Source organism: Coregonus lavaretus (genome assembly GCF_964263955.1).
Source record: "Coregonus lavaretus genome assembly, chromosome: 33".
Lineage (NCBI taxonomy): Eukaryota > Metazoa > Chordata > Actinopteri > Salmoniformes > Salmonidae > Coregonus > Coregonus lavaretus.
The window spans coordinates 1,270,790-1,297,434 of record NC_140020.1 but is presented as its reverse complement, the minus strand read 5'-3'; the positions used below and the strand labels follow the sequence as shown (position 1 = coordinate 1,297,434).

At 41.5% G+C, this 26,645-nt stretch overlaps 1 protein-coding gene across 1 annotated transcript in view; it reads right to left on the bottom strand.

Moving 5' to 3' along the window:
* Positions 1-26,645, bottom strand: part of ylpm1 (YLP motif containing 1) — a 48,850-nt gene that overhangs the window by 6,634 nt on the left and 15,571 nt on the right. Inside the window, exons 7-18 of the mRNA XM_084150721.1 lie at positions 24,595-24,715; positions 23,919-24,057; positions 23,622-23,723; positions 23,023-23,209; positions 21,975-22,144; positions 20,436-20,608; positions 18,014-18,076; positions 12,236-12,355; positions 11,121-11,297; positions 8,972-9,055; positions 8,642-8,725; positions 8,165-8,248 (exon numbers count right to left, since the gene is read on the bottom strand). Coding sequence (XP_084006847.1) covers positions 8,165-8,248; positions 8,642-8,725; positions 8,972-9,055; positions 11,121-11,297; positions 12,236-12,355; positions 18,014-18,076; positions 20,436-20,608; positions 21,975-22,144; positions 23,023-23,209; positions 23,622-23,723; positions 23,919-24,057; positions 24,595-24,715 — 1,504 coding nt within the window. The remainder of the gene's footprint in view (positions 1-8,164; positions 8,249-8,641; positions 8,726-8,971; positions 9,056-11,120; positions 11,298-12,235; positions 12,356-18,013; positions 18,077-20,435; positions 20,609-21,974; positions 22,145-23,022; positions 23,210-23,621; positions 23,724-23,918; positions 24,058-24,594; positions 24,716-26,645) is intronic.

Sequence of the window (26,645 nt, the reverse complement as noted above, 5' to 3'; positions counted from 1 at the left end):
GTGAAAAATATTGTATACTCTAGGAACAGTTGGCCACACATTCAAAGGTACATTTAGTAGGCCTAAGTCCCAGTTTATGCTAGCTACATCGTTTGTTTATATAACATTTATACAAGGCAGAAACATTGTTTCCTTGCTGAAAAATAGAATGCCAGTTTCAGTGAGAAGCATAGCAACTTCATCAACTGATGACTGTCTGTTAAGACATTGAATAAATTGAATGTTTTGTTTAGTATATTTACTACATTTAATATGTTTAGTTCTCTGTGAGAAGCAAGTTAATTTAAAATGATGTGATTTGGTTATGTAGATGCATTTCAATGTTGTTCACACACAGTAACCAAAAACCTGAATTAACTTACATATTCATACAGAGTTCGCAGCACATTTGCATCAAACAGCAGAATGTTCGCCACAAGTTTCCCAGAATTTGTTTACAAGTCGCAAATGTACTGCAACAGTTTGCCACAAAACTAAATTTGCAGGTGAAAAATGATCAAATTGGCCAAAAGTTTGCCACAACTGTTTGCCAGAAGCCTGCTTTTCAGTAAGGGCAGTCACTTCCCCTGCCGATTTAGTGCTGACAAAATGACCACGGCATGTTGAAAGGCGCTCCGACAGACAATCCCCCTTGTCCCTAACCTCGTCCACCAGTCTGCGCTCTGTGTCTGTCTACATTCTGCAGCACTAGCCTGGGGACGAGGATACCTTGTTACTAACAGCACAAAACTAATGGAGAAGTGAGTTCCGGCAGGGTTGGGGTAAATTCTATTTAAATTCCAGTCAACTCAGAAAGTACACTGACATTACAATTCCCTTCATTGATTTTCAATGAGGGAAACGTGGAATTTGGTGTACTTTCTGAATTGACTGAAATTGACCCAAACCCTGTAGCATGATATTTTCCTAATGTCCAATCCAATTCAACTTCTGAGTGAGAGTTATTTCCTGGTGTACTGTAGCTGTAACCATTTCTAATACACTGAATACAAAATATAAAACACAACATGTAAAGTGTTGGTCCCATGTTTCATGAGCTGAAATAAAAAGATCCCAGAAATGTTCCATACGCACAAAAAGCTTATTTCGCTCAAATTGTGTGCATAAATTAGTTTATTTCACTGTTAGTGAGCGTTTCTCCTTTGCCAAGATAATCCATCCACATGACAGGTGTGGCATATCAAGAAACTGATTAAACAGCATGATCATTACACAGGTGCACCTTGTGCTGGGGACAATAAAAGGCCACTAAAAATGTGCAGTTTTGTCACACAACACAATGCCACACCTGTCAGGATGTCTCAAGTTGAGGGAGCGTGCAATTGGCATGCTGACTGCAGGAATGTCCACCAGAGCTGTTTCAAGAAAATGTAATGTCAATATTTCTACCATAAGCCGCCTTCAACGTAGTTTTAGAGAATTTGGCAGTACGTCCAACAGGCCTCACAACCACAGTCCATGTGTAACCACGCCAGCCCAGGACCTCCACATCCAGCTTCTTCACCTGCGAGATCGTCTGAGACCAGACACCCACACAGCTTATGAAACTGTGGGTTTGCACAACCATCTGTCAGAAACCATCTCAGGGAAGCTCATCTGCGTGCTCGTCGTCCTCACCAGGGTCTTGACCTGACTGCAGTTCAGCATCATAACAGACTTCAGTGGGCAAATGCTCACCTTCAATGGCCACTGGCATGATGGAGAAGTGTGCTCTTCATGGATGAATCCCAGTTTCAACTACCGGGGAAATGTGGGTGAATGGTTTGCTGATGTCAATGTTGTGAACAGAGTGCCCCATGGTGGCGGTGGGGTTATGGTATGGGCAGGCATAAGCTACGGACAACAAACACAATTGCATTTTATCGATGGCAATTTGAATGCACAGAAATACCGTGACAAGATCCTGAGGCTCATTGTCGTGCCATTCATGCACCACCATCACCTCAGGTTTTAGCATGATAATGCACGGCCCCATGTCGTAAGGATCTGTACAGAATGCCTGGAAACTTTAAAATGTCCCAGTTCTTCCATGGCCTACATACTCAGCAGACATGTCACTCATTGAGCATGTTTGGGATGTTCTGGATCGACGTGTACATTTTACATTTTAGTCATTTAGCAGACGCTCTTATCCAGAGCGACTTACAGTTAGTGAGTGCATACATTTTTCATACTGGTCCCCCCTTTGGTTTCTTTGTTGCCTCTCTGATTAATGCCCTCCTTGCCTGGTCCGTGAGTTTTGGTGGGCGGCTCTCTCTTTGCAGGTTTGTTGTGGTGCCATATTCTTTCCATTTTTTAATAATGGATTTAAAAATGGTGCCCCGTGGGATGATCAAAGTTTCTGATATTTTTTTATAACACAACCCTGATCTGTACTTCTCCACAACTTTGTCCCTGATCTGTTTGGAGAGCTCCTTGGTCTTCATGGTGCCGCTTGCTTGGTGGTGCCCCTTGCTTAGTGGTGTTGCAGACTCTGGGGCCTTTCAGAACACGTGTATATATACTGAGATCATGTGACAGATCATGTGAGACTTAGATTGCACACAGGTGGACTTTATTTAACTAATTATGTGACTTCTGAAGGTAATTGGTTGCACCAGACCTAATTTGGGGCTTCATAGCAAAGGGGGTGAATACATATGCACGCACCACTTTTCCGTTATTTATTTTTTAGAATTCTTTGAAGCAAGTAATTTTTTTCCATTCCACGTCACCAATTTGGACTATTTTGTTTATGTCCATTACATGAAATGAAAATCCATTTAAATTACAGGTTGTAATGCAACAAAATAGGAAAAACGCTAAGGGGGATGAATACTTTTACAAGGCACTGTACATGAGAAAAACATGACATAGCAAAACTTTACCATGGTGCTGTTTGTAGAAATAGCTTCACAACTCGTTATCAACTGGACTGTGGAAGTGCATATTATCAAGTCATATCCGTTATTTGCATCAGAAATTAGAGAACAAACGATAAACCGGCTGAGCCGATATATCGGGCCGATATTGGCCTTTTCTAGACTAAATCGGCCCTTCTCTATCAGCTTAGCCGATAGTCCCTCTACATAGCAAAACTGCTGCTATGCCAGCCGCCACTGAGCATTACACAATGCTGAGGACTGTCTAGCTGGAAGAATGGAGTGAAAGGTGCAGTACTGAGAAATGGATGAACTGACACAGTGACCAAAATCCAAATATTAGTTTAGTTGACTAATAATAAGTATTGTGTCGACGTACCTGGACATGTATGAAATAAGCAAGCTAGCTAGCCAAGCAGATAGCTATGTGACCTGTTAGCAAAGATTACGATAACTAACCCTTTCATCTGTGGTGTTGGCTAGTATGCTAGCTAGCTGGCTAGATAAACATGGTGCTAAGATATCAGATAGGCGCTACTAGCCAACGTAGCTAGCTAACGTTAGCTGGTTATCATTTTGAAGATGCACCATCTTCGGCAATGAGCCATCTGACTTGCAGTGTAACGTTAGCTATTTACTGGTGTGCTGATCTGACCAGCCGCAATTGTATCCGTAAATTTACAGTTGATAATTGGATTAGATGATTGTCATAATAAGGAAAGAAGGAAGTGTTTTAAAATTCCTAAATAAAAAAGGTTGGCAATACGTTTAGCTACCTAAGAATCTTCCTGCACGTTTATTTACATTTGACATTTTAGTCATTTAGCAGACGCTCTTATCCAGAGCGACTTACAGTTAGTGAGTGCATACATTTTTAATACTGGCTTGGTTTATGGACCAAGAAAACTGTAGATCAGCGTGTGTGCGTTTTCACTTATCAAACTACGGGCAGATTTGAGTCATTCAGACAGAACCTGCATTTTTGTTTCATCTTTTTCCCTACCCTTGCTCTCCTTGTTAGATATTTTGCACATTTATGGCTTGGTAGCAAATGTCATCGCCAATGAGCTAGTTCTCATAGTAGGAGTAAACAGCAGTAAGTGATGAGTGCTGGAGAGCGATGTGAGGAGATGTGAAAAGGGAGCGGAGTTACAGCCTCGCTCTAAATTACAATCCGCTTATTTCTTGACAGATAACTGAACTAGCCAATTGAGTCGTTTCGAATTTCGTCCTGGCAGCTGGAGTTGTTAAGAGATGCGTCCTGACAGCAGAAAAAAAAAAAAGTATTTTTTTCCCCAATAACGGAAAATAACTAAAACCACTAGTTTCATAAGCATCCGTGGTCACAAATCATGACGTTACGTTAGACCCATTTGAATTGAATAGATGTTAATTTGTATTGTCAAACTAACAGCAGTAACTATATGATGGCCTTCCATACAGGCGTGACCTGCTGCAGTGATGCTTCTATGCAAATCATGTTGATCAGTAGACTAATACAAGTCCCAAATGGAGGGGAAACAGATTGTCATCTGTAGCCCCGTGAAATCAGCCAAAGCAAGCTCAATAACTCAATGCATGCATACACTCCTATTGAATATGCATACCTGTATTGTGAGTAGGCCTATGCCATCTTTAAAATGTTAACCAGTTTAAAATTACCCTTATGTTGGTAAAAAAAACAAAGTTACATGTATTGTTTGATTGATGCATACATGGCTGATCTCATCATCACATTTTTCAAATTGAATGATGCTGAATATCAGCCTAAAAGAAGTGCTAGTAGGCTAGTCTTGTCAAGAAGTCAAGTTTTATGACAGAAGCATGTGAAACTGGTAGGGGGACGGAACCATGGTAAGAAAAGCTGGTGTATACGGCATGGATTTGTTTCTGTGTGAGTGAAGGCTTTGTGAGGATAGAGAGTGACTCCTGCCACTGCAGTAGGCTGCAGCACTCCTTTTCTCCTTGTTGTCAGTCTTCCCTTCTCTCTCAGGCTTCTAGACACAGAAGAAGTTGGGTGACATTTCAAAATGCCTCTGACAAAATGAGAGCTTTAGAGAAATATGCCTAAATGCTAGACATTGAGTGATTGTGCGTACATGCAGAGAAAGACTGCCAGGGCTGTTTAAAGTCCTGCTGTATTTAGTCTGTTGTTTGTTATCTAGCCGTAGGAGTCATGGGCCAGGGCTAATAAATGCCATTCAGCAGACGCTTTTAACCAAAGCGACTAATGGTCATGCGTGCATACAGTTTACATATGGGTGGTCCCGGGAATCGAACACACTACCCTGGCGTTACAAGCACCATGCTCTACCGACTGAGCTACAAAGGACCACATGAAGCATTGTGTTGTTGTTTACCTGCTCCTATGGTCAGCTCACGGTGTGTTTTTACAGGAGGCTGTATGTGTTCACAGGGGGCTGTGTGTGTTTAACAGGAGGCTGTATGTGTGTACAGGAGGCTGTATGTGTTTAGTTTACAGGATGTGTGCGTGTTTAAAGGAGGCTGTGCGTGTTTAAAGGAGGCTGTGCGTGTTTACAGGAGGCTGTATGTGTTTACAGGAGACTGTGTGTGTGTGTGTGTGTGTGTGTGTGTGTGTGTGTGTGTGTGTGCATGTACCTTTTTCATCCCTAACAGCAGGCTGTTGTTGTGTACTCTGGTGTTCATCATTTATTAAGTAATTACTGTGTGGGCGGCAGGAAGCCTAGTGGTTAAGAGCGTTGGGCCGGTAACCAAAAGGTCGCCTGATTCGAATTCCTGAGCCAACTAGGTGAGAAATCTGTCGACGTGTCCTTGAGCAAGGCACTTAACCCAAATTGCTCCCCTAAGTCGCTCTGGATAAGAGCGTCTGCTAAATTACTAAAATGTCAAATGTAAATGACATCAGCAGGGTTCTAAATAGGGCTGGTTCTAACCACGCTGGGGCTTTTACCTGTAATTTAACTGGCAGCTCTGTCTGTTTAATTATATTCACCATCTTGCTGCAAACAACAACCTGAGAATGATGATGATGTGTTGTGTTAACACTAGAGGTCTTCTGAAATGGACCTGGGGCTTTCCCACCCGGACCCAATATGCATAAATACTTTTTTTTAATATAGAGACCTGTTACGAACGGACCAGAGGAAAACTACACCGGTTCCGTATAGACCTGGTCGGATCCAGACCCGGACCAATCCTAGTGAGGGAAGCAGCAGAAAATTCATTTTTTTAATGTACTTTATTAACCGGAGTGGATACAGCGCGAGAGGAGGGAGAGAGGTGCCACTCTAGCAGGCGGTACTGTGAGCGAGTGACAGAGGGCAGGGAGGAGGACAGGAGAGACGAGAGACAGCAACCAACCAAGCCAACTTGCGCTATAGTAGATTAATAGCTGCCATAGCTAGGTTTTAAGGTTATTTATCATCAAATATGACACACAGCATGATGTTAAAGGATAAGCAGTCCATAAACTCTGACATAATAACCCAACGGCAGGTGGCTTAGTGGGTAAGAGCGTTGTGCCAGTAACCGAAAGGTCGCTGGTTCTAATCCCCGAGCCGACTAGGTGAAAAATCTGTCGATGTGCCCTTGAGCAAGGCACTTAACCCTAATTGCTCCTGTAAGTCGCTCTGGATAAGAGCGTCTGCTAAATGACTAAAATGTAAATGTAATGTAAATGTAAATGTAAATGTAAATGAAACGTCACGTGTGCTTCAGGAGGAATCTTCAACAATACAGATCTTCAATCAATTTGATTACCTACAATTTGAAAGTTTGGCCAACATACCACAATAGAGTTTTACATGGGTCTCCCATTTACTGCATCACAACAACTATATGAATTAGAGATAGGACGTGTTCATCAAAAGACTTTCCAAGATTTATCACGCTTTGGAAAAAGTTAATGGGAATCTCTGAATCGAACTCTAAATGCTATTGCCTATACTTACCATATAGTAAGGAACTAAATCCATGGCATCAAACTGTTGTCTTACTCAAGTAGAGTTTGATTACAGAAGAAATCTAGAACTAATTTAGGCTTATTTGATTAACAATCAAAGAAAAATCTGGGATATTTCTAATCACTTACAACCATTTTCCTCAGCACCCATCCACATTACCTCGGCAAAGGTTACCCTGAATGATTCATCTATTTATATATTTAGAATCTTATTTATTTATATATATATATATATATATATATATATATATATATATATATATATATATATATATATATATATATATATATATATATATATATATATTTATTTTTTTAATAGGTGGAAAATCCCACTCCTTCAGTTATTTTGTGGTTTTATTGAACAGATAGGACAGGAAAGGTCAGAGTTGAAGGGTTGTGGGTCGGTAAATGTGTGTGTGTCGGGGTCGGTCAGGGGCACTAACCATTAGACAACACTGCTTTCTCCATTTTGATCACGTTTCCAAATCCCACGATCATTCCTCATTCTGGTGCGCTTGCATTATGTATCGCTGTATAGGATGTTTGACTTCGCAAAAGTTTCTGTGAAGTTATCATTCGTGTTTTGAGAATTGTTTTTATAAATATGATTAATCTCAGGACACAGAGTATATTAAAATCGACCAAACAAGGCCAAAAAAAATAAATAATTACATCAACCAGAGAATTCAGCTTCTTGACCTAAAACGATTTACTTCTGTAGCTGCAGTTCTGACATTCGTCAACAGTCTTTAAAAGAGCCAAGGGCTTAATGTCATCAAGTCACTCACTGTACCTGCAAGCAACCTAGCATGTCTGCTCACTGCAACGACACGGAGTGTGACCATATCAAATGGACTAATAGGTTTCTGGTGCAGGCCTCTCCAACCCTGTTCCTGGAGAGCTACCCTCCTGTAGGTTTACACCAGGCCTCTCCAACCCTGTTCCTGGAGAGCTACCGCCCTGTAGGTTTACACCAGGGCTCTCCAACCCTGTTCCTGGAGAGCTACCCTCCTGTAGGTTTACACCAGGACTCTCCAACCCTGTTCCTGGAGAGCTACCCTCCTGTAGGTTTACACCAGGACTCTCCAACCCTGTTCCTGGAGAGCTACCCTCCTGTAGGTTTACACCAGGCCTCTCCAACCCTGTTCCTGGAGAGCTACCCTCCTGTAGGTTTACACCAGGGCTCTCCAACCCTGTTCCTGGAGAGCTACCCTCCTGTAGGTTTACACCAGGGCTCTCCAACCCTAATCTAGTACACCTGATTAGCTGGTTGATAAGATGTGAAAGACTACAGGATGGTAACTCTAAGGGCATGTTTAGGAACATTGACCACCACCTATACAGGGCTGGGTCCTACCTTAACGTCTTCTTCCTCCTCCTCAGTCTTCTTCTTGGGCTCCGTCAGCGGCTCGTCATCAGGATTGAAGTCTTCCATCTCAACCTTAAAATACAAATATGTTTCTATTGAATTTGGTATGGTCCTCTGTAGCTCAGTTGGTAGGGTATGGCGCTTGTAACACCAGGGTAAAATGTACGCACGCATGACTAAGTCGCTTTGGATAAAAAGCATCTGCTAAATGGCATATATTGTTATATAGACAATATATTACAGCTACACAAGAGGACACAGTGCATCTATAGTCATTGAGGATAGCGTTGACCTCATTTCCCTGGTCCTCATCCTCTGCCAGAGAGGACTAGGTCCACTTTTATAACAGGAACCCAGAACCTCGCTGTATTTATTGACACCTAAGCTGTATTTCATTAAGTCTCAATTAATAGAAAACCATTAGCCCGACATAGTGATAAAAATGTATGTTTCCATACTACATACCTCCTCAATAGCAGCATCCTGAAGCAAAGAGCGGATATCCAGGCGCACCATGTGACGTGGAGACGATTCCCAGTTACTGGACATCTATACACACACACACAACAGAAAATAATTATAGCTAAAAATATAAAAATGAATCAACATACTTATGGACTTGTCCCTGTCACATACTGAATAATAGTACATCGGAGAACATAAAATGAATAAGCAATATGTATGGTCTATCACTGACAATATCAATGCGATGCCTTGAGAAATACGACACCCGATACCATTGAAAATGTATGAGAGCTCTGCGCTTGTGGACGCAAAGGGCACTCAGCACAGTACCTTTTGAATATCCTTAATCTTCCGCCCGTGGGCATTTCTTTTAGCGCAAGTCTGATAGTCTGCCGAGATTTCAGCCAAGTACACCTAAGAAAATAAAACATTGTATACGTTTATAATATACAGGGCCTTGCTAAAGTATTCAGACCCCTTGGATTTCATCACATTTTATTGTGTTACAAAAGTGGGATTAAAATGGATTTAATTGTCTTTTTTTGAAACCATCTAAACAAAATACTCTAATATCAAAGTGTAAGAAACACTAAACTAACTAAAACAGACATTGCATAAGTATTCAGCCCCTTTGTTTACGCAAACCTAAAATTAGTCCAGGAATAACATTTGGCTTAACAAATCACATAAGCTACATGGACTCACTGTGTCAAATAATAGGGGTTGCCATGATTTTTGAACGACTAACACGTCCTCTGTCACCCGTACATCTGTAAGGTCCCTCAGTCAAGTATTGAATTTCAAGCACAGCTTCAACTACAAAGACCAGCAAGATTTTAGAAAGCCTCAAAGAAGGGCAGTGATTGGTATATGGGTAACAATAAATCAGATAATAATAATAATAATAATAATGAATATAATCTTTAAGCATGGTCAAGTTAATAATTATTATATATTAAACCATCCAGGCACATCAAAGATACAGTCGTCCTACTGAACTGAGCTGCAGGACAGGAATGAAACTGCTCAGGGATGTCACCACGAGGCCATTGGTGATTTAAAAAAACAGCTACAGAGTTCAATGGCTTTGATGGTAGAAAACTGAGGATGGATCAACAACATTGTAGTGACGCCACAATACTAACCTAAATGACAGAGTGAAAAGAAGAATACAAATATACATATTCAAAATATTCCAAAACATGCATCCTGTTAGCAACAAGGCACTAAAGTAATACTGCAAAAAAAAACACAGGAATACACTTTTTGGCCTAAATGAAAAGCTTTATGTTTGGGGCAAATCCAACAACACATCACAGAGTAACTGCCTCCTTATTTTCAAGCATGGTGCTGGCTGCATCATGGTATGGGTATACTTGACATCGGCAAAGACTGGGGAGTTTTTCAGGATGAAAAGAAACAGGATGGAGCTAAGCAAAATCCTACAGGAAAATCTGCTTCAGTCTGCTTTATACCATATACTGTGAGACAAATTCACCTTTCAGTAGGACAATAACTTAAAACAGAAGGCCAAGAGTTGCTTACCAAGAAGACAGTGAATGTTCCTGAGTGGCCAAGTTATAGTTTTCACTTAAATCTGCTTGAAAATCGATGGAAAGACTTGAAGATTGCTGTGTAGCCATGATCCCCAACATCTTGACAGAGCTTGAAGAATTTTGAAAATAATATTGTTCAAATATTGTACAATCCAGGTGTGCAAAGCTCTTATAGACTTGGGTGTTTCTAACATGTATTGACTCCGGGAGCTGAATACTTTGCAACAACTATATTTTAGTTATTTATTTTATATTAATCATTAACAAATGTTTGATTTTTTCTTCCACTTTGAAAGAGTATTTTGTGTAGATTGTCGACATAAAAATACAATTTTAATCCCACTTTGCAACACAATAAAATGTGAAGGGGTCTGAATACTTTTGCAAATCATTGTAGGTCATGTACAAAGAATGTATGGTATGGGTTTTTAGAGAGATCCAACTCTGTTCCAATATCAACACTAGGATACTACTTAAAAATGAAGTCATGTATTTATTTATTTTTATACCCTTTTTCTCCCCAATTTCGTGCCAATTGGTAGTTACCAAGCCGCACTGCTTCGTGACACACTGCTTGCTTAACCCGGAAGCCAGCTGCACCAACGTGTCGGGAGGAAACACTGTCCAACTGACGACCGAAGTCAGCTTGCAGGCGCCCGGCCCGCCACAAGGTGTCGCTAGAGCACAATGAGACAAGGAAATACCGGCCGGCCAAACCCTCCCCTATCCCGGACAGCGCTGGCCCAATTGTGTACCGCCCCATGGGTCTCCCGAACCCGAGGCTATAATGGCGGTGCAGTGCCTTAGACCTCTGCGCCACTCGGGAGGCTTGGGCATGTATTCTAAACGGTATGCTAGTTTGGACATTGGAAGGTAGGGGTTGCATCTCTTTTGATATTTCAAGATATGAAACGTTAACTCACCTCGAAGCCTTTAGTCTTGGCAGCACTCCAGAACTGATCAAAGTATTTAACCCTGTCATTAATAGCGTCGATGATGATGAAGGGGAAGAAGCCGTCGTCTAGCGTCTTCCTGAAGGTTTTTAGCATACTGTTCCTGTACGTCTCTTCCATCTCCGCTTCGTACTCGTATTCCAGACACTGACAAAAGGGAAAATGTTATGGATTGATATTACATTACAAATAAATCAATGAAAATGAAAATCACCTGGCAAAGCCTGCGTGAACTACATAACCTAAATGGTGACATTTGCTTAATGTATTACAATAGCTTCAGTGAGCCATCACGTTATACATGTCTTTAGGCCTTCTTTGGCTGCGTTTACACAGGCAGCCCAATTCTGATCTTATGCCCAATTAGTGGCAAAAGAGCTGATCTGATTGGGCAAAAGGCCAATTAGTGGAAAAATATCAGAATTAGGCTGCCTGTGTAAATGTAGCCTTTTTACGCCTACAGTCATCTATCTACAGAGCGATAGTATTTAACTAAACTAGATAGTAGTAGCGCTCTCTGGTCGGAAGCCTAGCGCTTGACTCGGACTGAAATAGGTGCCGGTACTCATTTTGAGCGGCGCTACGGTTTATATTTTGGTGCAGGAACTCTTCAATATGTTTCCGCTAATATTCTATAAGAGGTACAGGAACTCGACATATAGTAGGAACAGAGGATTTAAATGGCTCCACATAGGAACAGAGAGGATGTAAATGGCTCCACATAGGAACAGAGAGGATTTAAATGGCTCCACATAGGAACAGAGAGGATGTAAATGGCTCCACATAGGAACAGAGAGGATTTAAATGGCTCCACATAGGAACAGAGAGGATGTAAATGGCTCCACATAGGAACAGAGAGGATTTAAATGGCTCCACATAGGAACAGAGAGGATGTAAATGGCTCCACATAGGAACAGAGAGGATTTAAATGGCTCCACATAGGAACAGAGAGGATGTAAATGGCTCCACATAGGAACAGAGATGATTTAAATGGCTCCACATAGGAACAGAGAGGATGTAAATGGCTCCACATAGGAACAGAGAGGATTAAGTAAGTAGGTCAGAGGGAAAGCAGAAGGACAGACCTTGAGTTTGACTCGTTTTCCTGTTTCTGGGTCCTTCTCCATCTTCTCCACCTCCGTCATGAAGTAGTCGTCCAATCCCAGCACCCTGGGAGGAGCCCCTCCACACTCCACCTCCTTGTCCTTAATCACGCAACAACATTTACATTTTAGTCATTTAGCAGATGCTCTTATCCAGAGACTTACAGTTAGTGCATTACAGCTGCTATCAAGGCAAGGTCAGAGCTAGTAACGACAAGGTATTTCAGTGAGATGAGTTTCAGGAAGTGACGTGTTTTGGGCAAAGGATGAAGACGACTACGTTGGGTTTGTAGAAATTGAAATCAAATGTTTGTTTACAATGAGGGGCAGATATTTGTTATCCTGACTGCTGTGCTCTCGTCAGGACAGTTAAACGAGGCTATGGACAGTGGGGTCCGAAATTATTGATACCCTTGATAAAAATGAGGAATAATGACTGTATAAAATAAATAATTAAAATACTGCGCTCAAAAACATTTGGGAAATTATTTTATTTTATACTAATACAAATACATTTTGCTTAACAAGTAATAATTGTTTTCCTCAAAAAAGGTAGGGGTCAAAATTATTGACACAAAAATATTTTTTTATAAGTAAAGTAGTCAAAAGTTTAGTATTTGGTCCCATATTCCTAGAACGCAATGACTACATCAGGCATGGGACTCTACACATTTGTTGGATGCATTTGCAGTTTGTTTTGGTTGTGTTTCAGATTATTTTGTGCCCAATAGAAATATATGGTCAATAATGTATTGTGTCATTTTGGATTCACTTTTATTGTAAATAAGAATATAATATAAATAATGATGAGTGAGAAAGTTACAGATGGTCAAATATCATACCCCCAAGACAACTTCTCACCATTACCAATACCAGGGGAGGTTAGCATGTCTTGGGGGTATGATATTTGACCCTGTAACTTTCTCACTCATCATTATTGGCGATTCAGTCGGGATTATCCGTAACCATGGTAGCATCCACATTAAATGTAGAAGTGTTTAGAAACATATTCTATTCTTATTTACAATAAAAGTGACTCTGAAATGACACAGTACATTATTTACCATTCATTTCTATTAGGCACAAAATAGTCTGAAACAACCAAAACAAACTGCAAATGCATCCGACAAGTTTGTAGAGTCACATGTTTGATGAAGTCATTGCGTGCTAGGAATATGGGACCAAATACTTAAAACATTTGACTCTTTTATTTCTAAGAATCTTTAGCGGTGTCAATAATTTTGACAATTGTATTAACATAAAATAATATTATTTCCCCCCCCTTTTTTTTGTTCCACACAATTTAGCTCAGTATTTGATTTCTTTTATACAGTAATTTCGGACCCCATTGTATTGTAACATTATGAAATAACGCTGGGATAGGCCTCTATGCTCATTGTAGATATTATATTACCCATGCAGTGTTAAATCGGGCGCTAATATGGCTGCCATAGAATGTTGTATTGTTATGTAAATGCTTCATAATGCAGAACTCTCTAAATACATGGCTCTTGGGCCTATCTATTATCTGTTACATATCTGATATCTAGAGCAACGTTTCCCAACCGGGGGGTACGTGGGCAGTCCCCAGGGGGTAGTTGGAAGATTTTTTTAAAAGTGAATAATTTTTTTGGGGAGGGGAAATATTACCCCCACAAATGTATTCAAGTTCTCAATTTTAATATGGACGGAAATATTTACTGAGGTCATTGGAGTGAAATCTCTAGTTATTTACAGGCCTACTTTTCTACTTTGGTTTCGGTGTGTGCTCATCGCTCTGTCTACCTGGCCTCCGCCCGCCCGTTGGCTCAATGTTTAATCCTCATCTCGCGCCAAGTGCACGTGGTCCTTTGCTCCGCGCCAGTGTTGCAACGTTCGCGGTTTTCTAGCAAATTGGGCTACTTTGAAAATGATGTCGCGGGTGAAAATGTTATTGGTCGCTGGGTTTTTAGGCCATTTCTAAAAAAAAAAAATGCACCGCGGCCGCCATTATATTTCTATGCAAAATTATATATTTCACCGTGACCCCGATGCTGACTGCCAGGCAGTGAGGCAGGATGCTGCCGAGTGAGTGATAGAGTGAGTGATAAAGTGAGTGAGTGGCGGGGAAGGTTCGGAGGGGTGTGTGTGTGTGTGTGTGTGTGTGTGAGAACACTACAGCTACTGGCTGAGTTACGTGAGCGAGAGGAGAGGGAGCAGCAGGCGCGCACGTCGTGACAACTCTTTACCAGTTGTAGGTAGGCTATTTAGATTGTCATTATGGAGACACCTATTTCCAACCCCTTTTTCCATAAAACATTCATACGCTAGAACTGATGCACATCAATAAAAAAAAAAATTATGGAGACTCAGCACTGGAAAACGACTTTGGGCGCATTACATAAATTCGCTCGGAGGTTGTTTAAACTGCATTCTAATGTTGATTTTGCTTAAAGAAAACGGTACCAAGCTTATTACTGGTTTTACGCATGCTCAGGTCTAGGGGACTGTCCGGGGGGGGAGATTTTAAATGGAAGTTCCCGATCACCCTCGCCAGGTTCTTTTTAAAAATGGGGAAAAGTCCTCAATGTAACTGATATTAAATGTGGAGGGTGAGACATTTGCCTCTGTTGGCCATCAAGTAGCCTATTCATTCATATGTAGGCTACCATTTGACACAGTAAATATGTTGAAATGAGGATATCACTGGAGTCAATGCAAATCAATGTGCCACTTGTGTAGCCTACCTGGAGCTGGCAAACCAATGTCATAAACAGCCTATAACTTCAGGTTGTTGTTGTTGTTGTTGTTGTTGTAGCCTTGTGTTATTACGCAATTATTATTAAAAATTGACATGTTTAGTTAATTAAATTGGAAGTTATCAAAGCTCTATCGCAATTGCCGTTCAGTTGTTAGAACGTATTAGATTGACGGTAACAGTAGTCATATTAGGCTACAGGTAAAACAAATTCTAAAAAAAATAAACACCGGCTGTTGTTGACAAGCATATTCAGTTCATATATATACAAATTATTTATATTTAATTCAGTGTTTGAAATTACGAAGCCATCCTCAGTAGCCAGCAGGCTATTGGGAAAAGCAAGCACTTAGCTCGAAATCGCCTCGCTATTCATGTTGAATAAACGAGTCTGTTCATTTGAACTAGGCAAGCTGCTAAGTCGTTCAGTCTACATCTTGTTTACATCTTGTCTACTGTAGACTATCTGAAATGAGATGTAGGCCTATCGGGGGCAATCGGCTACCCGCCTTTATCTAAGCAAACCGTGTCAAAGTTGAATTACAATCAGAAACCCAGATTTGAGTCTGTAGTCCATGCCTATTGAAATGACAAGTCAATCTCGCAAATAAATTAGGCCATTTATAACGGTTTGTAATCTTAACATTATGGCACATAATTGCCAGAAAATAGCCTAACATTCATGTTCTTCCATGTGTTTCTTGCTCAGAGATTGAGGTCCTCTGTCCAACTCATCACTCTCCTGTCGGATTTATTTATTTATAGTTATGCAAAGGGTATTTATTTACAATTATAAAACCTGGTTCAAGCCCTGAATACTGATTGGCTGAAAGCCGTGGTAGATTAGACCATATACCGCTGGTATGACAAAAAAATTATTGTACTGTTCTAATTACGTTGGTAACCAGTTTATAATAGCAATAGTGTTGCATCATGCTTAAGATCAGCCCTTAGCCGTGGTATATCGGCCATATACCACACCCCCTTGTGCCTTATTGCCTAATCATAGCAATCAAACGAGTTAAATCGACATCCATTGATGTAAAATGATCTGGCGAGTTTAATAAGGGCGAATTATCTTCTCTCTTTCGACATTCAAATTCCTTTATTACGTCATGTCATAGCTCGCAATAATTATTATTTTGAGGGGGAAAAAAACGAATTTTGTTACTACGATATTCCTTCTTCATTGGCTCGATAACTTTATGGAAAAAATGGTTTAGTGTAAATATGGCAACTCCTCTCTTCCTGTGGAAAAACAAATGAGTCTAGTTTCCATGCGGGTTTTGGAGTGGTCACTGGGATTTTTTATTATTATTTTTTGCTCACCCTGGCAACCCTGCTCTGCGCGCTAGAGATCCTGATGCTGTTATCAAATCACAGTTTCTGCAAGGATAAGACAGCAGCTGAGGCACTTAAGACTGTTACCATTGTCAAATTACACTGTGCCGTAGGATCGATGACATGGGCGTTGATATTGTTGATGAATTGGTGATAAAAAATTTTTTTTAATTCCAGTCCATTTTCCCTGCAGTTGGACGAAATCGACTGATGTCGGTGTGGAAGCCCTGTTGATTGCGTTTGTGCGATACAGAGACATTTCAGGAATTAAAATGAGCTCATTCTGTTCTGCAAGAAGCTAACGGGGAGATCTACAGGTGAGGACGTGTTTTACGTTATTGACAGCTTTTTCTCAGAGCACAATCTGGGATTGGAAATCCTGTGTGTCATGTGTGCACCGATCGTGCTGCATCAATGCCTGGGAGAGTGAAAGGATGAATTGCCCACATAAAGAAGGTCAATCCCAATGTATCATCCACAGAGAGGCGTTGGCCAGCAAGAACATCAGTCCTGAGTTACACGATGTTTTGAATGACGCAATGTCAGTGATTATTAACTTTATCCATCCAGTCCAAGCCTTCTGAATCACAGACTGTTTTGAAAGGCTCTGTGATGACAGCGGGACTGAGCACCAGCAGCTAATGCTTAACGCGGACTTCCGTTGGCTATCTAGAGGGAAAGCGCTACAGAGGCTTTTGAGCTGCGCGCCGAAGTGAGTGATTTTCTGTCTGAGCACTCACCCCCGAAGTGAGTGATTTTCTGTCTGAGCACTCACCCCCGAAGTGAGTGATTTTCTGCCTGAGCACTCACCCCCGAAGTGAGTGATTTTCTGTCTGAGCACTCACCCCCGAAGTGAGTGATTTTCTGTCTGAGCACTCACCCCCGAAGTGAGTGATTTTCTGTCTGAGCACTCACCCCCGAAGTGAGTGATTTTCTGTCTGAGCACTCACCCCCGAAGTGAGTGATTTTCTGTCTGAGCACTCACCCCCGAAGTGAGTGATTTTCTGTCTGAGCACTCACCCCCGAAGTGAGTGATTTTCTGTCTGAGCACTCACCCCCGAAGTGAGTGATTTTCTGTCTGAGCACTCACCCCCCCCCCCCCCCCCCCCCCTCTCGTGGCTGTGATGGAAGCCCGGTGTGCCCATCTTGCTGATGTGTTCAGAAAAAAAACTCACCCTGATATTTAACGCTGCAAGGTAAAGACATACACATTCTAAAACATGTATGACAAAATGTGTGGATTCATGAAGAAGATCAACCTCTGGGAGAGGAAATGTGAAGATGTGGATATAAGTTGTTTGCAGCAGCTTGACACCTACAGTACCTTTTTTACAGGTGATGTTGACAGAGATCTCATGGCGCAGATAGTAAGCTCACATTTATCCAAACTCAACAGTGGAGTTCAACTCCTACTTCCCTGTCAAATGTACACCTAATTTAGGAATCACGCCGGTCGCACGCGCGCAAGGGGGTACTTCAGGCAGGTCAAAGTGTTTTAGGGGTACAGTATCCAAAAAAAAAAGGTTGGGAACCACTGGTCTAGAGCAATACTCTTCCCTTCCAGTGGTGCTACTGGTCAACAGGAAACGCATGACTGGAAAGAACATTTCATCCCAGATGAGTAATTATTACCACAACAGAACAGCGAAGCTCAGACGATTGTAACGTTAGGTTCTACTCACCCTTATCAGCTTGGCTACATGACTTTTACCACTTCCTGGTAGCCCTCTCATTATGATGACAATCTGAGAAAACACCATCACAGAGGTTATGGAACTCACTTATACAGTAGACATGTATCTGGGAATATGCTGCGGGGATATGTGATATTTTTTGTACATTTTAGTCATTTTAGCAGACGCTCTTTATCCAGAGCGACTTACAGTTAAGTGAGTGCATACATTTTCATACTGGGCCCCCCGTGGGAATCGAACCCACAACCCTGGCGTTGCAAGCACCACGCTACTACAGTACTCTTGTTGTACCTGTATTGACCTACAGGGTGAGGATTTGATTATCCTGGCAACGCATTTTTTAAATTGTCCCTGAGAGGGACAGGTAGCCTAACCGGTTAAGAGCGTTGGGCCAGTAACCGAAAAAAGGTTGTTGGTTAAGTCCCGTGGAGCTCAGTTGGTAGAGCGTGGCGCTTGCAATGCCAGGGTTGTGGGTTCGATTCCCACGGGGGGCCAGTATGAAAAATATATAATAATAATAATATATGCTCTCACTAACCGTAAGTCTCTGGATAAGAGCGTCTGCTAAATGACTAAAATGTAAAATGTAAAATGAATCCCCGAGCCGACTAGGTGAATAATCTGTCAATGTGCCCATGAGCAAGACGCTTAACCTTTATTGAACCTGTAAAGTTGTATCGAATTGAATGGGAAAGTAAGTGAATGAAGTGTAAATAAATTGTATTGAATTGAATAAGGAAGTCGGTGAATTAAGTCAGGGGACACACTTGTCACTGCATTTCGCCCGGTGGGCGGTGCTATAAGTCAAGGTGGGCGGGGCTTTCAAACAAAGAATGATAGTGGCCTCTAGTGGCCAAAACGACATTAGCATGGGCCGCGCCATTCAGGGCTTCCACCACTTTTAACGTAGCCAACTGGGTGGGACTTCCAACTTCATTGGTTGATCCCTCCTGATGACCCTGTTGGGAGTCATGTCCAACCGGGTCACCAGGAGGGATCAACCAATCGTGAAGAAGAGAACTGCTCTCAATGGCGCTGCTCATGCTGTCAAAGACGCTATAAAATGACACAGATACAAAGATGAGTCTATTTCTCTCTATGGGTTCAGGACTGTCCGATGCGCGTCCACGTTCAACCAAGAACCCCCCCCCTCCCCCCCGACTGTAGTCTGGGTACCAGTCGTTTTAGCTAACGTTCCACATCCTGTCTGTCAGTCATCCCTGTTCATTTCCCAAGTCTTTGGCAGACGTTAAACTAGAAAGTATAAATCCACCAGTTTGCTGGCTTTATTAAAAACTGTTTTGGACAGGCCAACTTTACCATATTATCCTCGAGGCATTTCTCTCAACTTTAAACGAAATTTGAATACAAAAATCATTTGTTTAGATTCTTTCTATTCTGTAGTTGCATGAAATAGCAAACATAACGTGAATTCAGCGATTACGTTTGTTCACTTCATCTTTGTTGCTGCCGTGATGAAACCATTCCTTCCATTACTGTAGTTAGACTTATCCTGTACTTTTTTCTGCTTTTCCACAGTAACACCAGTGTTACACTAGTGTTTTACACCCTGGTGTTATGGGAAATTGTGTTTCCGTCGAATCAACTCTCTGCATCATCAAGACAGTTGCTTTGTGAGGTGTTAACCATCAAAAAAAGGTATAAACCCATGTTTCACAGTTAGCCATTGTTATGTAAATGCTGCGCCAAAAAAAGCAAGAGTGGCCTTGCCCCCCAAGTTAGAGCAGGTCTGCCCGGAGCCATGGCCCAGTGAGACATGGGTGCCGGCCTACGGAGAAAAGTCTTGAGCCTTTTGGGTAAAACACTGGGGTAAATCCTCAGTGGAAATGCGCCATATGGCTTAGAGTTGAATAGATTCCACGTTCTGGACATGAGCGAGCGCTCGGCTAGTTCTCAACAATGAACATCTACGCCCACCCGTGACGTATAGCACCGCCCACCGGGGCGAAATGGCGTGAAAAGAGTGTGTCCCATTAAGTCCGAGAGGAAGAGATAACTGGGGCCGAATCTGTCCAGCAGGTGGCGGTTGTTGTTCTTCCCCCCCCACCACCAGGAGGTCAATGAGTGTCGAATCTGGTCAACAACAAAAAAATGTAATGCCTTATTTGCTACATGATCGAATAGATGTCTCGTAATGCTTAGGTTGTTACGATTGTACTTGTATAAAAGTAGGACACGCGACATCTGAGTTGTGCCGGTTGTTCAAACGTGCATCTTCCCTCTCATTGGCTAGAATGGTCCCACCTGATCTCGCCTCCTCCCGACTACCTTCCATGTTTGAAGACGTCCTTTCATTATTAGTGGCCACTACAGTATCAGGTCAATATAAAACAGATCATCTGTGGTGAAGTGTAAAGTGAGTGAGAAGCCATTTTTTTTTTTCCTTCACCCTTTCTGGACGTGTGTCTCGGCCTGGTAGTTTGAGAAGGTCCTCCACGTTCTTGGTCTCTGGTTTCTTCTCGACCCTGGAAGGAGGAGCAGCTGGTGGTGGGGGAGGAGGAGGGTGGGACGACGTGGGGCCTACTCCTCCTCCTCTCTCCTCTGGGTAACTCCTCCGTTCACCTGGACCACAGGACAGGACAGTCAGTGTCGCTACATCACTTTACAACCAAGAGGCATGAAAAGATGACCAACTGAAAATTGGACGATGGAAGTTGCCGTCTCAAATACAATTTTTCATTGTTAAAACCAAAAGTGTTTTCAGCATTTACAGTGCCTTCACAAAGTATTCACACCCCTTGACTTTTCCCACATTGTGTTGTGTTACAGCCTGAATTTAAAATGGATTAAATTGAGATTTTTTTGTCACTGGCCTACACACAATACCTCATAATGTTGAAGTTTTTTTTTTTTTTTTTTACAAATAAACTAAAAATGAAAAGCTGAAATGTCTTGAGTCAATAAGTATTCAACCCCTTTATGGCAAGCCTACATAAGTTCAGGAGTAAAAATGTGGTTAACAAGTCACATAACCCACTGTGCAATAATAGTGTTTAACATGATTTTTGAATGACTACCTCATCTCTGTACCCCACACACACAAATATCTTTAAGGTCCCTCGGTCGAACAGTGAATTTCAAACACAGATTCAACCACAAAGAACAGGGAGGTTATCCAATGCCTCGCAAAGAAGGGTAGATTGGTAGAAATAAAAAGCAGACATTGAATATCCCTTTGAGCACGGTGAAGTTATTAATTACACTTTAGATGGTGTATCAATACACCCAGTCACTACAAAGATACAGGCGTTCTTTCTAACTCAGTTGCAGGAGAGGAAGGAAACCTCTCAGGGATTTCACCAGGATGCCAATGGTGACTTTAAAACTGTTAGAGTTTAATGGCTGTGATGGGAGAAAACTGAGGATGGATCAACAACATTGTAGTTACTCCACAATACTAACCTAATTAACAGAGTGAAAAGAAGGAAGCCTGTACAGAATAAAAAAATATTCCAAAACATTGACTGGGGAGTTTTTCTGAAAATTGTTGTCTAGCAATGATCAACAACCAATTTGACAGAGCTTGAAGAATTTTGAAAATAATGGGAAAATATTGCATAATCCAGATGTAGAAATCTCAACTGTAATCGCTGCCAAAGGTGCTTCTACAAAGTACTGACTCAGGGATGTGAATACTTATGAGATATCGGTTTTTCATTTTCAATAAATTAGTAACATAAAAAAAAAAAAAAAAAACATTTTCACTTTATCATTATGGGGTATTGTGTGTAGATGGGTGAGATTATTGTACATTTTGAATTCAGGCTGTAACAACAAAATGTGGACTAAGTCTAGGGGTATGAATACTTTACAAAGTCTCTGTAGCTTTAGTCACTTTTTTTCTTTTGGACTGTACATTTTTTTGCATAGTACAAATCAACCCCACTCACATACCGAGACATTTTGCATTGCACCAAGTCTGTCTTACCGTATGGTGAAGCACCATGGTCATAGCGCTCAGGCCCGCGCTCGTACGGGGGTCTGTCATAACCCCCAGGCCTTCCATAAGGATCCTCTCCATCTCTACTGGTCCGGCTGCCCTCCCTCAAGTCCCTCTCCCTGTAGCCAGGACGAGGTGGAGGATGGCCGGGGGGTGGTCTGGAGAGATGGACAGGATCAGAACACTGCATATCTGGACCCATATTTACAGAGAGACTTTTAGAACGGGGGAGCTGATCTTGGAATCGGTTTCCCCTTTCAGATCATAATAAATACAATTATATGGACACGGAGGACCTGATCCTGGACCAGCACTCCTACGCCTAGAGCAATATTCACAAGGCCACACCAACCAGCTGGACTAGTCCCAGTAACACACAGTGTAACCAGCTGGACTGTCACAGTAACAGTGTAACCAGCTGGACTGTCACAGTGTAACCAGCTGGACTGTCACAGTAACAGTGTAACCAGCTGGACTGTCACAGTAACAGTGTAACCAGCTGGACTGTCACAGTAACAGTGTAACCAGCTGGACTGTCACAGTGTAACCAGCTGGACTGTCACAGTGTAACCAGCTGGACTGTCACAGTGTAACCAGCTGGACTGTCACAGTGTAACCAGCTGGACTGTCACAGTGTAACCAGCTGGACTGTCACAGTGTAACCAGCTGGACTGTCACAGTGTAACCAGCTGTACTGTCACAGTGTAACCAGCTGGACTGTCACAGTGTAACCAGCTGGACTGTCACAGTGTAACCAGCTGGACTGTCACAGTGTAACCAGCTGGACTGTCACAGTAACAGTGTGATAATACGTTTCATCAACACCCATGGAATGTTTGCTTGAAGCAGCAAGAACAGAACACAAAAACGAAATGTTACCCACGTACAGGGGCTTGGTAGTTCTACATAGCATTCTGTAAAAGCACTGCTGAGGTAAAAAAGGGCTTTATTAAAAAAAAAATATTTGATTGATTGACTGATCAATCTAGTTCTTCCATTTCTAAGCTCAACCCCTACTGAATGTAACCAGGTATACCTGTCATCTCGAGGCGGAAAGCGTTCCCTCTCAAATCGTTCTCTTTCAAAGTCCATGGGAGGTTTTTCTCTGTACATCTCCCTCTCCCTGCTGTACTCCCTGCGCTCCGTGTAGGGGTCTACCGGTCGTCTGTCGTAGTACATGTCTCTGTGGTAAGGGTCTCTCTCTCTCAGGGGGCCAAGGGGTTCTATAGGGGAAAGGTGGATATCGTTAGAATAACAATAATATAGCATCAGCCATTTAGCAGACCTTTTAATTTTATTTTATCCAATGCGAGTTACAGTCATGTGTGCATACATTTGTACGTATTGGTGGCCCCAGTGTGGGAATCGCACACCCATGACCCTTGATGTTGCAAGCGTCACGCTCTGCCAACGGATCTACGGACTGGCTCAGGAAATATATATGAACCCCGCCCATGTCACTGTTGACAGTAACGCTTTAGTGATCTAGCGGACCTTATTCAGATAGACAGTGTATTCAATTAAAGTAGGTCAAACAACCAAGTAAAAACCTTGTTCAGAATTAGCTGCTACCTGCAAAACCAAACGCTAGTAAGTCAAAAATGATCACCATCCAAAAATAAAATATCAACTCACCTTTTTCATAGCTCCTCTCCCTCTCTCTGTCAGGTAAGGGATCGGGCCGCAACACAATCCTCTCACCGTAAGAGATCCGCTCCACCGTGGCATCACCAAGGTCTGAAAGAGAGAAAAATATAGAAAATTCCAGTCAATTCAGGAAGTACACTGAAATTCCAATTCTCTTCATTGCCTTTTTAAAAAAATGAGGAACTTTTGGAATTGGAACTGGAATTTAGTTCACTTTCTGAATTGACTGGAATTGAAATGGAATTGAGCCCAACCCTGCTCTCCATTTCATGTTTCTTTCCCTACCATGTCCATGTCCATGTCCATAGTCGACAGTCTTGGGGATGACTGGTGGTTTGGGGACTGGAGGAGCAGAGGACAAGTAACCAGAATCTGGAAGTTTGGGGTCTCCCCATGCCACTGAGCTTGACATAAGGTTGGTCGCCTGGGGTGGAGAATAAAACAATTAGGGGAAATATTTATATTTGGTAACTGCCCAAAATGGACAATAGAAAATAATGAAAGTAGTCTTCTTCAAATATATTGTTGGACTATGACAAGCAACTGTGAGAATTTAAAATATAATAGTTACTTGAAAATACAGCTTGGAAACAAACGTTTCTAATTTGACCTGTGGCTACATTATACATGTAATGTCAAACACTTAAATGTGGTCCTCTGTAGCTCAATTGGTAGAGCACGGCGCTTGTAACGCCAGGGTAGTGGGTTCGATCCCCGGGACCACCCATACACAAAAATGTATGCACACATGACCGTAAGTCGCTTTGGATAAAAGCGTCTGCTAAATGGCATATTATTATTATTATAATATATGTCAGATATATATATATATATATATATATATATATATATATAATATAGGCCCTAGGAACCCTAGTCAAAAGAAGTGCACTACATAGAGAATAGGGTGCTATTTTGGATACAACCATTGTCCATTTCAAAGAGTTGTAGTTTAGCCTACCTGGAGGGCACTGCGGACCTCAGGGGGGATCTCCAATCCCAGTAGCCCAGCAGGGAGCTCCGTCCTGGGGTCAGACATGACGGGTAGGGCCTCTCCCTCAGTCTTACTCTCCTGCATTTCTCTGTTCAGTACCAGAGAAACAGACCTACATTGTATTAGAAGTGACATGTGATACATTTGCTAATATGCATACATGTAGCCTGGAATCCATAACCTATTTTGTGCTAACATTCCACACCTTGTACTCTGCACATATGCCAAACATGGCATGACAAGGAGTGGAATTATAGCACAAATAGACTAGTACCCAGGCTAAGTACAGAGGTCTCTCACAAAAACTGTTGTGAAAAAAAACTTTTATGAATAAAAAAATAATATATATATATATATATATATATATATATATATATACACACACACACACCTACATAGATTGACCAGGTGAATCCAGGTGAAAGCTATGATCCCTTATTGATGTCACTTGTTAAATCCACTTCAAATCAGTGTAGATGAAGGGGAGGAGATAGGTTTAAAAAAATGTTTTAAGCCTTGAGACAATTGAGACATGGATTGTGTATGTGTGCCATTCAGAGGGTGAATGGGCAAGACAAAATATTGAAGTGCCTTTGAACAGGGTATGGTAGCAGGCAGTGGTGTAAAATTATCCAATTGTCATACTTGAGTAAAAGTAAAGACACCTTAATAGAAAATGACTCAAGTAAAAGTCACCCAGTAAAATCCTACATGAGTAAAAGTCAAAAAGTATTGTTTTAAATATACTTAAGTATCAAAAGTAAATGTAATTCCTAAAATATACTTAAGTATCAAATGTAAAAGTATAAATCATTTGAAATTCCTTATATTAAGCAAACCAGACGGCATGATTTTCTTGATTTTTTAAAATTTACGGATAGCCAGGGGCACACTCCAACACTCGGACATAATTTACAGATAGCCAGGGGCACACTCCAACACTCGGACATAATTTACAGATAGCCAGGGGCACACTCCAACACTCGGACATAATTTACAGATAGCCAGGGGCACACTCCAACACTCGGACATAATTTACAGATAGCCAGGGGCACACTCCAACACTCGGACATAATTTACAGATAGCCAGGGGCACACTCCAACACTCGGACATAATTTACAGATAGCCAGGGGCACACTCCAACACTCGGACATAATTTACAAACAAAGCATTTGTGTTTAGTGAGTCCGCCAGATCAGAGGCAGTAGGGATGACCAGGGATGTCCTCTTTAAGTGCGTGAATTGGACCATTATCCTGTCCTGCTAAGCATTCAAAATGTAACGAGTATTTTTGGGTGTCAGGGAAAATGTATGGAGTAGAAAGGACATTATTTTCTTTAGGAATGTAGTGAATTAAAAGTAAATGTTGTCAAAAATATAAATAGTAAAGTACAGTACAGATACCCAAAAAACTTCCTCATGAAGCTGGTTGAGAGAATGCCAAGAGTGTGCAAAGCTGTCATCAAGGCAAAGGGCGGCTATTTGAAGAATCTCATTTGTTTAACACTTCTTTGGTTACTACATGATTCCATATGTGTTATTTCATAGTTTTGATGTCTTCACTATTATTCTAGAATGTAGAAAATAGTAAAAAAATAAAGACAAACCCTTGAATGAGAAAGTGTGTCCTCTGTAGCTCAGTTGGTAGAGCATGGCGCTTGCAACGCCAGGGTTGTGGGTTCGATTCCCACGGGGGGAGGCCAGTATGAAAATGTATGCACTCACTAACTGTAAGTGGCTCTGGATAAGAGCGTCTGCTAAAATGTAAAATGTGTGTCCCAAACTTTTGACCGGTACTACAGCTCTGGAAAAAAATAAAGAGACCACTGCAAAAATATAAGTTTCTCAGGTTTTACTATTTATTTATTTTTTATTTTTTATTTCCCTCACTGTATGTGTTTGGGCGAAATTAACATTTTTATTTTAATCTATGAACTACTGACAACATTTCTCCCAAATTTCAAATAAAAATATTGTCATTTAGGGCATTTATTTGCAGAAAATGAAAACTGGTCAA